The following is a 14,167-nucleotide window of genomic DNA, read 5'->3' as shown; positions in this document are numbered from 1 at the left end:
TTATAGCAGTTGAGAATCTGGCCCAATTAGTTTATTTTTTTCATGTGGGCAATGTAGGACTTATGTCCTTAACTTTTAATCCTTCTGCTTTTAAGTGCCGGAGTTTGTAATTGTGATAGTCACAACAATATGTTTACGTTACTTGTTTAAGAAATGTGGATTTTTTAAATTTTTTGGAACATTCACATTACAGAGCAGAACCACAGGCTAGTAATGTTCCAATTCTGACCTCACAACCAGGCAGCTTTGCTATGGTTGTATGGATGTAGGTCAGGGCATAATTTGGACCATGTAGGTTAACTAGTGAAATAAACTGCCTTCACTATTTGCACACTGTTTAATTTGATTTGGGTTATACAAATACAGTCATGCAATATGCAATCAGTGTTATATTATACCTTTGTGGGAACTGGACTCCACTGAACTTCTGTTGCATAGATATATCTGTATTTTTTGCCATTATAATCATAGTTGATGCGAGGCAGCTCTATTCCTACAGGTAAAGTGAAACATACATACTGGTAACAAGGAAGGAAAATAGCACAACTGTACATCTAAGACGTTAAAAAAAATGAAGCACATATAGTCAAGATCTTCAGAAAAGATCTTCAGTTAACCTCTGCAATATATATGCCTTGGCAGGGTCTAAGTTAAATTTGCTTAGACTTTACGTACAGATATATGGATATATTTTAAAAAAACCGAAAGCTGAACAAGTATATAGGTGATACAAATTCATAAACCACTGACATTTCACTCTCATGGTTTAGCCACAGCCTCATAATCCCCCAATGTATTTATATTCTTACTATTCAGTTACCTTTCATTTTTCCAAAAATACATAGTAATATAGTGTGTTTACCTGTGAGGTGCAACTGGAGATCTCTTCCCCAAATTAAAAATAGATAAATGTATGCATATAGATAATCTTGCATATTTAGATCCTGTGAGCTCAGATCTGACCTGAAACCTTAATGTCATGATATTTTGAGCATTCATAATCTACCTGTTCCTTGAACAGATATTCACATTAGATTTACATTAATTATTCATTTAGCTTGGATCTAGCAGTTAGGTTACTGAGGTGAACCCATGTGGCCATGCGGAACCTCACTATTCACCTCCAGAACCTGACTGCTAGATCAGGGCTAGATTATATGGCATTATTTAAGAGCTATTAGTAGGGGTGCTGGAACAATTTTTGTACTGGGGGTGTTGAAAGCCATTGAACCAAACCGTAATTCCTGTATATGATGGAAACCATTTCAAGCCAAGGGGTGCTGTCACACCTCCAGCACCCCCACTTTCAGCATCCCCGATATCATACTAGTGTCTGTTATTATAATGCACCCACGTTTAAGAAAATACAATGGAAGATTTTTAATGAACACGTCTCACCTTCACATAACATTTCAGGCTGACAGTAGATGTTTCCATCTTTTTCTTTCAGAGCAGTTGCCGTAGTTGATGGAAGTTTGACTAAATTAGTACCTACTTCTGCATCCTGCAAGAGAGAGATGCTAAAAACAACAAGACATTTCAAAGGACATATTTCTAATTTAGGACTTTCATCAAGGTTGATTTTACTGTATGTAAATTGCTATTAGGTTCCATTTGGCATAAGCCAGATGATCCAACTTCCAAAGGCTGCTTTCTCAGAGGCATTTCTCTTGCATTATTAGACTATGAGCATTTCTGTTTAAAAGCCCTTAATTTGCAAGGGATTCTAATAAATCAGCTATAGGTCAAACTTGATAAAGGTGTCAGCCCAGATGCTATTTTTGATTTATCACAAAAGCAGTGTAAATTCCTCATGTTATTTAGGAGTTAGGGCTTAAGGCTGGGATTTTCAGTCATTTAAGGGAGTGAGGCACCTAAATCAATAGGGTTTGGACTCTCATATCCCTTCAACTGCTTTGAAAATCCCAGGGTATGTCTACACTACGGGATTATTCCGATTTTACAGAAACCGTTTTTTTAAAACAGATTGTATAAAGTCGAGTGCACGCGGCCATACTAAGCACATTAATTCGGCGGTGTGCATCCATGTACCGAGGCTAGCATTGCTTTCCGGAGTGTTGCACTATGGGTAGTTATCCTGTAGCTATCCCATAGTTCCCGCAGTCTCCCCCGCCCATTGGAATTCTGTGTTGAGATCCCGATGCATGATGGTGCAAAAACAGTGTCGCAGGTGATTCTGGGTAAATGTAGTCACTCAATCCTTCCTCCGTGAAAACAACGGCAGACAATCATTTCGTGCCCTTTTTCCCCTGGATTGCCCTGGCAGACGCCATAGCATGGCAACCATGGAGCCTGTTTTGCCTTTTGTCACTGTCACCGTATGTGTACTGGATGCTGCTGACAGAGGCGGTACTGCAATGCTACACAGCAGCATTCATTTGCCTTTGCAAGGTAGCAGAGATGGTTACCATCCCTATTGCACCATCTGCCATTGTAAATTGGCGATGAGATGATGGTTATCAGTCATTTTGCACCGTTTGCAATTGGAAATTGGCAATGACAGTTATCAATCCTTTTGTACCGTCTGCTGCTGTCATGAGTGCTCCTGGCTGGCCTTGCTGAGGTCGGCCAGGGGCGCATGGACAAAAATGGGAATGACTCCCCGGGTCATTCCCTTCTTTATGTTTTGTCTAAAAATAGAGTCAGTCCTGCCTAGAATATGGGGCAAGTGTACTAGAGAACCAGAGAGCACAGCCGCTCCATGTCAGAGCCCCAGAGATCCCGCAGAAATGAGCTGCATGCCATTCTAGGGGGTGCCCCTGCAACAACCCCACCCATTGCTTTCCTCCTCCCCCAACCCTCCTGGGCTACCGTGGCAGTGTCCCCCCATTTGTGTGATGAAGTAATAAAGAATGCAGGAATAAGAAACACTGACTTTTAAGCAAAATAAAATGAGTGGGAGGCAGCCTCCCGCTGCTATGATAGTCCAGGGAGTACAGAATCTTTTCTTTAGACATGAAGGGGGGGGGGGGCTGATGGAGCTCAGCCTCCAGCTGCTATGATGAGGACGGTTACCAAGCATTTTGTACCATCTGCCAGGAATGATGAGGAGTCATTCCCATTTTTACCCAGGCGCCCCCGGCTGACCTCACCGAGGCCAGCCAGGAGCACTCACGGGATGATGAGGACAGTTTTCCACCATTTTGCACCGTCTGCCATCAGGAAAGGAAGGGGAGGGGATGCTGCTGTTCAGTGCCGCAACTCCACGTCTACCAGCAGCATGCAGTAGACATACGGTGACATTGAAAAAAGGCGAGAAATGATTTTTTTCCCCCTCTTCTTTCACGGGGGGGTTGGGGGGGTGGTAAATTGACGAGATATACCCTGAACCACCACAGACAATGTTTTTGACCCTTCAGGCATTGGGAGCTCAGCCAAGAATGCAAATGCTTTTCGGAGACTGCGGGGACTGTGGGATAGCTGGAGTCCTCAGTCCCCGCTCCCTCCCTCCATGAGTGTCCATTTGATTCTTTGGCTTTCCATTACGCTTGTCACGCAGCACTGTGCTGAGTCCCTGCTGTGGCCTCTGTCTATCATAGCCTGGAGATTTTTTCAAATGCTTTGTCATTTCGTCTTCTGTAACGGAGCTCTGATAGAACAGATTTGTCTCCCCATACAGCGATCAGATCCAGTATCTCCCGTACGGTCCATGCTGGAGCTCTTTTTGGATTTGAGACATCATTGCCACCCGTGCTGATCAGAGCTCCACGCTGGGCAAACAGGAAATGAAATTCAAAAGTTCGCAGGGCTTTTCCTGTCAACCTGGCCAGTGCATCTGAGTTCAGATTGCTTTCCAGAGCGGTCACAATGGTGCACTGTGGGATACCGCCCGGAGGCCAATACCGTCGAATTGCGGCCACACTAACCCTAATCCGACATGGCAATACCGATTTCAGCGCTACTCCCCTCATCGGGGAAGAGTACAGAAATCGGTTTAAAGAGCCCTTTATATCGATATAAAGGGCTTCATTGTGTGGGTGCAGGGTTAATTCGGTTTAACGCTGCTAAATTCGGTTTAAACGCGTAGTGTAGACCAGGCCCCAGTGTGTAAAAAAATTAATGTAATGGCTTCTCATTTTAAGTGTGTGTGCGCGTGCGTGCGCACGTGTGTGTGTTATCTAGCTCACGTATTATCCTCAGACAATGTTAAATAGACACCATGTACATTGATGCCATTTGGTGTTTTTTAAAAAGCTTAACACTGATATTTTCTTTAATTAAAATGCCACCGCGTGTTCACATTAGTAGTTCAATGAGATTTTTCAGTATAGTGTCTTTCTGTACAACATTCCTGAATTCTTAGATTGCAAGGTAGGAAGGCAGGACAATTTGAGCGGCTCCATCAAAAGAATGCAAGAACGGCCATACTGGGTCAGACCAACAGTCCATCTCGCCCAGTGTCCTGTCTTCTGACAGTGGCCGGTGCCACATGCTTCAGAGAAAATTAACAGAACAGGGCAATTTCAAGTTATCCATCCCCTGTCATGCTTCCCAGGTTCTGGCAGTGGGAGGTTAGGAACACCCAAAGCATGGGGTTTTATCCTTGACCATCTTGGCTATTAGCAATTTATGGACCTCTTCTCCATGCATCAAATGTATCCTCCTGCATTGCTACAGGACTGTTTTCATGGCATTAACAAGACCCAGTTTCCAGGGCGTAACAAGGCAGACAGTATCAGCCATTCCAAACTGAATCAGGTTGAAACTTGCCTGGCAAGTTGCTGAGCAGTAAATGAATTTTCCCTACAAAACAATGATGTAAAACAGTTAAGCTGTTTCAAAACTACAGAAAGGTTTGATTCTTCCCCCTGCTTTAGTAAAGCTCTCATTGAAATAAAAATCCCATCATCTTCATAAAATTACTATTGAAAAGCAGCTAAGGGTTTTTTTTCAGGGAGGGGTTGGTGGGTAAGTTGTGAGGGTGGGGTGAGGGAGGATTTTTCACAGGCTTCCACTAATGTGCATCAGATTGTATGTGCAAAAATCCATGCTTGCACCTGCCAATCAAGAGCCATATTGATACATTTATTCATGCGGGGTAGCATCTTGCCCCACAAACAGTTCCATTGACTTTGAAGAGACTAGTTAAGTTGAATAGGACCTTTCTCCATGAACAAAGGGATCAGAAGCTGGCCCCAAGTAACTGCCCAGTGCTTGTGCAAATATAAATCGCCCTGCACACACAAACAAAATTACATACCCCCCAAATTTTGTGGATATCATTTAAAAAAAAAATCAGGATTTTGGACGTGGCCTGGCAAACCAATGCTTCATACACTTTTTCATTTAGTGAGTTATTCAAAATTACTGCTCAAATACAATAGATTAAATGTTACCTTGTCAAACCCCAGAGGAACCACAAATCGCTTGCAGGCTGGTATGGAAGTGAGTTTGGTGTTTTCCTCCAAGTCTTCATTCAGGTTTTTTAAATAGAACATTTGATATAGGCTATTGTCTGGATAGGAAATTACATCAACAACAACATGGCCATCCTCCTCATAAGCATTCACATGGTGAAAAAGGACCATGGCATCTGTATAAATCTTGGTGGATATATCCTTTTTGGTCTTTTTGTCTATGAGGTGAATCCAAGTCTGAAAGATGTCAAACATGCTAATGTTTAATAAGCAGCAAATTCTTATTTTAAAAAAATGTTATTTCATTGCAAACCAGTGTTTCCAACTTGATGATGGTACATTTGCTTTGTTTATAACAGGGGTAGGCAACCTATGGCACGCGTGCTGAAGGCGGCACTTGAGCTGATTTTCAGTGGCACTCACACTGTCTGGGTCCTGGCCACCGGTCCAGGGGGAGCTCTGCATTTTAATTTAATTTTAAATGAAGCTTCTTAAACATTTTAAAAACCTTATTTACTTTACATACAACAATAGTTTAGTTATATATTATAGACTTCTAGAAAGAGGCCTTCTAAAAACATTAAAATGTATTACTGGCACGCAAAACCTTAAATTAGAGTGAATAAATGAAGACTCGGCACACCACTTCTGAAAGGTTGCCGACCCCTGGTTTATAATGATGTATTTGGAGTACTCAGGTTGTGCCATTAAGAGGCGAGAATCTGGGTAAGAGGCACAGCAGCTTTCACCCCACCTTTACACCTTCCCAATTCAGGGCTGCTCTGGGAGCTGAAGTGGCCCCCATAAAAATTGAGGACCCCTGGGAGGTGTCTAAATTACAGTCACCTGTCTCACCTGACTGGAATCTCCACAGCGCTACATGCAGAGGTCCAACATGCCCTCTCACACATGGTTCCAACTCTGGCATACCAGGGGCATCCTCAGAAGACAGCCTGCAGTTGCCTTCTTCTGTTTCTGCATTAGGAGAATTCTCCCTCAGCCGAATCCAGGGTTTTTAGAGTGCCATTATGTCAATCTGGCCCTCTTGCCTCATGTAAAGGAGCCAGAATGGGGATTAGAATCTCACCTAAAGTGTCTACACCTATTGACCTAAATTTGTATATTATGTTGTTTAAACTAGAGGTGATTGTACGTGGTTACTTGACACAACAGATGAGCAGAATCTCTCTGCTGGTGTGGGATATTTCTAATAGTACCCAATACTATCCTTTTTCTCAGGTACCTCGACACCAGAGATTTACTTATGGGAATTTTAGATGGGGTGGGATAGGAATCTTAAGGAAAGATCCTGCTATCTACTGAAAATATATATAGGAAGAGAGGGGGAAACACATTCCTCCAATGGGAAGTGACTGAACTTTTGCAAGCAGGGAAAATATAGTATAGAGGAGGAATGGTTATTGCTCTGGCTTCTCTGACTGCTTGGGACGTAGTAGGAAAGGTACCTTATCTTCTTTATGGAAAGAAAGGCAGGACGCCCAGTTGACACCTCTGAAGTAGGCAGTTGCCAACTTGAGAATGTCCAGTTTGAATGGCTGCTCTAGGAAGATGATATAATTTTCTGTAACTCCAAAACTGTGATAGTAGCTTGGGTGAAGGAGAGACTGGGAAGGGATAGAGCACAACACTTCCAGGTGTTTGAGATAGGATTTCTTCTTCTTTTCTTTCTCTAAACATAAATTAGAAAGATAAACTGTAATTATGTAAACACTTGCCACTCAGTGAGATTCCTTTGCATTCTCCTCTTAGGGGCCGAGTTCCTTCCCTTCTCCAGGATTAGCAGGGGAATTGGCCCCCTAGCCAACAACCACACAGATAAGACCAGGGCCATCCATGCAGAGGACCTGAGCCATTGCAGTTACTCCCAGCCCCTGGGGAGTTACTCACAGGCCACTGCCCCTGAAGTTCCAGTATGGAGGGGGACAGAAGTTAAGTACCATAAGTACTGACAGCTGTACAGAAGGGACTGTATGGCCCCATGCTAGTGTAACCTCCTGGTGAGCTTGTGCTTCTGGCCATCCTCTGTGCCACAGATTATGTGAGTCTATTACAACCCTACCTATCATGCCTGTCTCTTAAATTGTAGCCGTTGATTCTTTTCCCTCTGGAGGGCCCAAGTTCAATCCTGGCGTGTTGGCCATAGGGTAACAGCTACATTAGCAGCCAGGCCCTGCCCCATTGCTACGTTTAACAGACATGCACAGAAAGTAGATCACCGTGAAGAAGAAAAGGTGAGTGACCGTATGAGCTGTGATGCAAATGCAAAGAAACCAATGAACAGCCTTTGCTTTGGTGAGGGCTAGCAATGGCAAAGCTGGTGAGGAATGGGACCTACATACAGTTTCATGTATTATGCATGGCTCTAACCAAACATTGTCTGTCCCCACTTTTATAAGCATTTTCACCCACTATCCTTTTCCCTGAAAATATATTTATAAAGACAGACACATTTTACAAATTCAAACACCAAATACTACATGCTGGATACATTTTTTTTCTGTGCATCATCCCTTAACATATCTCACAACACAGAGAATGGCAAGCTAGGAGTAGGGACCAATCCTTCTGAAACAACAACATTGTTCTGTACTGAAATATGAACAGCAAAAAGTGATAAAGATGAACCTTTTCAAATACCAACTACCCAACTAGACTGAGCAGCTAGTTCAGGAGTCCCATCTGTCTTTTTCTAATGTAATTTACACGCAGTTACTCACCACCTGTCACCTTAACAGTGAAACATCAAATGTCTTTGTACAAAGAAGTGATGTTAAAAAACAAACAGTGATTCAGTTGGTTTCTAGACCATTTGTGGCACAGCCCTCCACCCTCAAAAGAAACCAATAACAAACGAACAAGGAACTCAGAGACACTAGCAGAAGCCAACTCTTACCTGGCACTGAGGAAGGAATTTTAAAAATAACATATTTTGTCTTCCCCTTGTCAACTATAGAAGTGCCCATATTGAGAACATTTCCAGCGCTGTCATAATGGGGATGAGAAGTTGCCAGGTTCACCGCTACATATTTATTGTAGTCAACCTAACAAAGTGACAGCATAAGGATTTATAAAGAGTATGTGAAATTACTTAGCCTACATCACAAAAACTATCACCACCTTTGGCACGCCCAGCACAAAGGCCAAAGACTCAGGTCCTGTTTCAGGAAAGCCTCCCAATTCAGGAAACCACTTGCTTAACTTTCAAGTCTTTAAGTTAAAAACATAGAACTCAGGAGGACTTAAGCATGTGCTTAAATGATTTCCTTATTTTGGGCTTGAATGGGTCATGGATGCTGAGCTTTTGATCCTAAAGGTCACCTCCAGGATGAGGCACAAGGGAAGAAGCTTTCTGTAAGCAAAGGTAATTGCCATTGCCAATCCCTCACATAGCAAGGCTGTTAAACCAGCAGCTTTCATGAGCAAAAAGATTTCTAAGTTATTTAAAGTTGATAAACAGTATTATAGCAGGGGATAGGGACTGGGAAGTTATTCATAATAGAAAAGATTAACTACAAACCATGTCTTAATTCATTTAGACTTTTTTAGAAAATTAAAGAAATGTCTTGCATAAGGAAATTCAGATGGTATAATGACTGAGGAAGTTGTGATATAACTGGCCTAGAGAATTAATTACACATTATATAAATTGTTGCGTAATAGGGAGAGCTCGTAGGACCATTAATCAAAACAAATAATCCAAAATAATCAGATGCCATAAGCACAAGACCTGACATTATGCCTACAGCCAAGTAGGATTATGCACAAGTTAAAACTGCAAAAGCCAATACTTACCCTAAGACACCGGGGATTTTGTAGTTTGAAAGAAATGAAGAATAAAATATTGTAAGTTAAAATAACTGACATCATAAGTTGGCATCTACAGCAACTACCCCAGTCTCCATGGCTCCCAAATGGCCTATTCTGACACAGGAAGCACAGGATAACATTTTTTTTGATCTTTCCACATTTACTTATGTCAAATTTGGCTGCCTTTAACCTGACACCGTGGGCTGTAAAGGTCAGCATGATACTATATTCATTAGCAGATAAAACATCCATGTTGGATACCACGTTTTACCTTCTCTAATGTCTCCAGAGTGTGAGGATTAATTTTCCTAATGAAGTTAGTCTCGCTTGTAGCATAATAATCCTCACCAGTTTTCATAATATTGATCAGGCAGTTGTCTGTGAACTCAGGAATGGCGTGGGACAAGTAGCAGAACGCCCTGTGGGGATGAAAATTTCATATAAATACATTAATATTGGAGATCAGCTATAGTCGCTTGAGCTCTCAAATAGAACAGAAATGATCATGGCTCTGTTCGTTACTTGTTTTGTGTTATCCTTCCCTTGAGCCCCTCAGAGAACTGGAAGTTGTGCCTGCTACTGGAGAGCAGGATGTGACCTGTATGCCGCACAATCATTGGAAGTGGGTTTATTATTTAAATTTGTACTATCTCTGCTGGCTGCTCCTACAGCCACACAGTACAATGTTTTGGGCCAAATTTTCAGCAACTCTTAACCCAGTCTGGAAGTGTGAACACACACAACTGCTGCTTTTGCATGCACAAACAGTTCATCTAATATCTGGCCAATCCTGCTCCTATTGGAGTCAATGGCAAAACAACTATTGACTTGAATGGGAGTAGACACTATCGTGTGTGTATGTGTGCGTATGCTTCTGCATACAGCTAGAGATCACATTTTGAAAGTCTGGCCGGTAGGTCACAGAGATTGGTAACTTTTTCAATAGGCTTTGGTAAGAAAGTGGTGGATTAATACTCCTTCTGACAAAACATTTTTATACCCAAGAATATTCCCTATTATATTACAACATATTCAAATAAAGACTTTGGGCATAAACTGCTTGATAGTTTTCTGTAATACTTGCTTAAAGAAATCAAAAGATTTATTGGAGCACTGCAAGTAATAACTCCAGCACACACAGGCAGGACTTAACTTTGTAGTTGTTACTTGCAATGTGCCAATGAATCCTTTGATTTCTACAAGCAAGTATTAAATTTTTAAAAATGTATACAGAGACTGGGAATCAGATCCCTGGCATTGCCAATGGCGTGTCAATTTTAAACTTACATACAAACGGAGGGGCTTATTTTGTATGCGCAGAGGGAGAACAGAAAAGCAGTTGTGTTGGAGAAATAGAAAGCAGAACCTCGTTGGAAAAACATTGCTTACTTGGCAAATAGGTTTTTGCATGGATCTGGATAAGCCATAGTTCCAAACTCTGACACCACAATTCTGTTTGCTTCTATATTGCAATTATATGTGTCACTGCGGAGGTATTTACTTCTGTAGTAAACTTCGCCTGACAAAGGGCAAACAAAATCTTTGTATTACATGCATACTGAGAAGATATTTTTTTCCTTAGAAAATTAATATAGAACACCTGTCAGATAAAGAAATTACAGTAGAACCTCATCTGGTTGGCCTCCAGTTAAGCAGACTACAGATTGTTTTCAACCTCTCATTTTTTAGAAGGTGTTTTGTGTCTCTGAACAATTTCAGGGGAAAATGGGGCTGTGCTGTACTTTATTCCCATTGTTTATACATATAGGCTGTCAACACTGATAGCCCAAATTTTGACTTACCCACTTCCCTTGGTTCACAAAACGTTCAGGCAATATTTTGTGTATGGGGTGTTGAGAAAAAGCTTTTAAACTAAAAATGCCAGCACTTGAAAGCAACCCTATATAAGGAATTGTTACAACAAACATTGAGGGAGTTCTAAAATTATGAAAGACAACATGACTTTTTCCTTTTTAAAAGTCCCACTTTACTAAATTTAACCTTTTAAGCTTTTAAAGGCAGTTCCTTTAAACTCACAATGATGCTGTCACTAAAACAGCCCCCAAGAAGAATCTGTAATTTCTCTGATGATGATTACAGAGCAGGAAGAGTCCTATTAGGTCATCTAACCCACCCCTAGTCCAGAATAACCCTTTGTTACATTCATTAAAACCTCCTCTCTAGAGCTGGAATACTTGCAGGCAGCTATTTATGAGCATTTTTATGATACTCATTATTAACATATTAGAACACCTGTCAAACAATGAATTGCGCCTCACAGCATGCCTGTGAAGTAGGGAAGGATTATTATTCTCATTTTATAGGAACTATAGGAACTATCACAGAGAGGTGAAGTGACTTGCCAGTCATCACATAAAAAGTCTGAGGGAGAGTCACACACAGAACCCAGATCCCTGAACTCTTATTTCTGTGCTTTAATCACCAGCCCATGGTTCCTCCATCAGGAGAACAGTTTGTATCTCCAGACATAATGGGGGAGGTGTGGCTGAAATCAATTTTCTTGGCAAATTTCAGTCTCCGGTGTTTGTAAAAAATCAGCACTCTTCTAGGCCTGAAGCAATGCCTGTATAGATTAAGCCACTTCACGCATATGGGCTTGTGTGTCTGAATAAACACAGCTCCCTTTGCTTTAGGTGATGCAATAAACTGGCAGTTTCAATGTCTGGCCATTTCTGTTTATGGCTGCGTTCTTAAGACGCGCTGAACTGGGCAGGCAGACAGGAAATGTGTTTCTGGAATCTCTCATCCCAACACAGCAATGGAAAATAAAAAACAAACGGGGGCAGGGAACCCAATTCTCCTACAAAGCTGGTATGTTGTGCAGCCAATAAGCACAGTGAAAAACAGCCCCCATTATGTTCTAAAGCAGATGAAATAATATTCGATTTCCATATTGTATGGTAGGGTTGAGATTAAAAAGAGATCAGTATGGACAGAGGAAATATTGCTTCTGATCATTTCCAGCACCTTGCCTGAGGGTGGCAAGGAGGATTTGCACAGTCATTTAAGTATTGTTTATATAAGTGCAGTAAATATACCTGAGACCTGATTTGCAAGCTAAGTTGCAAAATGGCCTAGTTTCACTCATGGCTGCTGTCATAACTAGGTTCAAATCCTAAGAAGGGTGTTTAGCCCATAATGTAAATAGGCTGTTTGCCCATGTCAAATAAACTTCTGTACATGATGGGACTATTAAATGTCTGGAGATATATCTATCTCATAGAGCTGGAAGTGACCCTAACAGGTCATTGAGTCCAGCCCCCTGCCTTGCCCCAGATCCCTAAGTGGCCCCCTCAAGGATTGAGCTCACAACCCTGGGTTTAGCAGGCCAGTGCTCAAACCACTGAGCTATTCCTCCCCTCCTGAAACTATTAGCTGATTCAGTTTGGAATTGTGCAGGAAGGGCCAGCTCTACCATTTTTGCTGCCCCATGCAAAAAAAAAGCGGCTTGGACTGTGCCACCCCAAGAATGGACGAATGCCGCCCCTTACCATGTGCCACCCCAGGCACGTGGTTCCTCCGCTGGTGCCTGGAGCCGGCCCTGCATGCAGGTTACTGGGGCTCTGGATGGAAGCATAGTAGCAAAATCTCTATACCCCCTGGATGCACCATGGCTATCTTCAGCTGTGGTGCAGGCAGAAGCTGCTATGTGCTTCCAAACAGCTGCAGAATGGAAATTGTAAATGGAAATGCAACTTCTATTGTGAGCTGCATTTCTTAATCCTTTACTTTAATACCTACTCAAAACCATGGTATCTAGACCAGTTAACCAGAAATCCTGCCCTAGACTGAAATCTTGATCCCACTGAAATCGGTGGGAGATTTGTCATTGGCTTCAGTGGAGCCAGGATTTCACCCCTGGTGTAAATATTCTGGGTTGCACAGCTCTATGCATAGTACCTACAGCACAAGCCTGCGAGAGCCTCAGACGCCTCAGCTCCCATTGAGGTCAACCTCAGGAAGGGTCGAAAGACCTGGCCCTTTAATGGGTGCTAACATCCTTGAGGAAAACATAATTGACTTACTTTTTTTGAAATATTTAAATTAGTTACTATGAGCCAGCTTTTTCTCTGCATTACAGCAGGTTTGTCTCATGCCACCAGCATAAATGGTGGCTAAGTCCATAAATGGCTATAGGAGTGGTTAGACAGGTCCCTAGCTGCTGTTGTTAGTCAGAGGATGGATGGAGATGGATGAGAGGAGAGAGATTGATCATTGCCTGTTAGGTTCACTCCCTCAGGGGCACCTGGCATTGGCCACTGTCGGTAGACAGATACTGGGCTAGATGGACCTTTGGTCTGACCCGGTACGGCCTTTCTTATGTTCTTATGTTCTTATGTTAAATCTGACCTAAAGCCAATGTAGGTGACCCAGGGAGGGTCACCCCAGTGTAAGGGGGATCATCTTGTGCCACTGAGCAGCTCCTAGGCAGCCCTGTTCCCTGCAGCCAGAGAAGGGCTGTAGCTGGAAGAAAAGGGCATGGCTGGGCATTCCTGCTGCCCAGCAATCCTAAGGTTCTTGAATGGCTCTTTGGAGCCAATGGCAGCTGATGCAACTTAGAGCAGCCTTTAGCAAGACTGATCCAGCACAGAAACCTCAGGATCAGGGGAACATGCAAGGCTGATTTTAAGCCACCTTTGCACATTCGTCTTCTGAGATGAGCACAGCATTTCCACCTCAGAGACGGAATGTTGCACTGAGACGGGCAAGACCACCACCCGTTCTCTCTTACCACCATTGGCAGCTGTGTCTGTAAGACTGCACTGACTGTCCTGCCCTTTATTTGATGTTCACTAGCTCCACTGGTCCTTGTTTGTCTGATGTTTTGCAGGACCACATGTCTAATAGGACCTTTAGCTAAGCATCTGAAACAATTCAATGTATGAGTATTGTAAGCAAACTCCACCCACAGTTATAAAACCTTTTGCTTCTGTTTAAAG

At 42.4% G+C, this 14,167-nt stretch overlaps 1 protein-coding gene across 9 annotated transcripts in view; it reads right to left on the bottom strand.

Annotated features, from left to right (window-relative positions):
* Positions 1 to 14,167, bottom strand: part of BCO1 (beta-carotene oxygenase 1) — a 104,190-nt gene that overhangs the window by 4,718 nt on the left and 85,305 nt on the right. For all 9 annotated transcript variants that reach the window (XM_039502668.1, XM_039502672.1, XM_039502665.1 and 6 more), the window contains 7 exons: positions 10,596 to 10,725; positions 9,478 to 9,625; positions 8,293 to 8,440; positions 6,845 to 7,068; positions 5,358 to 5,615; positions 1,399 to 1,504; positions 399 to 493 (listed from right to left, as the gene is read on the bottom strand). In XM_039502668.1, the coding sequence (XP_039358602.1) occupies positions 399 to 493; positions 1,399 to 1,504; positions 5,358 to 5,615; positions 6,845 to 7,068; positions 8,293 to 8,440; positions 9,478 to 9,625; positions 10,596 to 10,725 (1,109 nt within the window). The remainder of the gene's footprint in view (positions 1 to 398; positions 494 to 1,398; positions 1,505 to 5,357; positions 5,616 to 6,844; positions 7,069 to 8,292; positions 8,441 to 9,477; positions 9,626 to 10,595; positions 10,726 to 14,167) is intronic.

Source organism: Mauremys reevesii, linkage group 16, assembly GCF_016161935.1.
Source record: "Mauremys reevesii isolate NIE-2019 linkage group 16, ASM1616193v1, whole genome shotgun sequence".
In the NCBI taxonomy this organism is placed as follows: domain Eukaryota; kingdom Metazoa; phylum Chordata; order Testudines; family Geoemydidae; genus Mauremys; species Mauremys reevesii.
The sequence above is the reverse complement of the archived record's forward strand: the minus strand, read 5'-3'. Positions and strand labels throughout refer to the sequence as shown.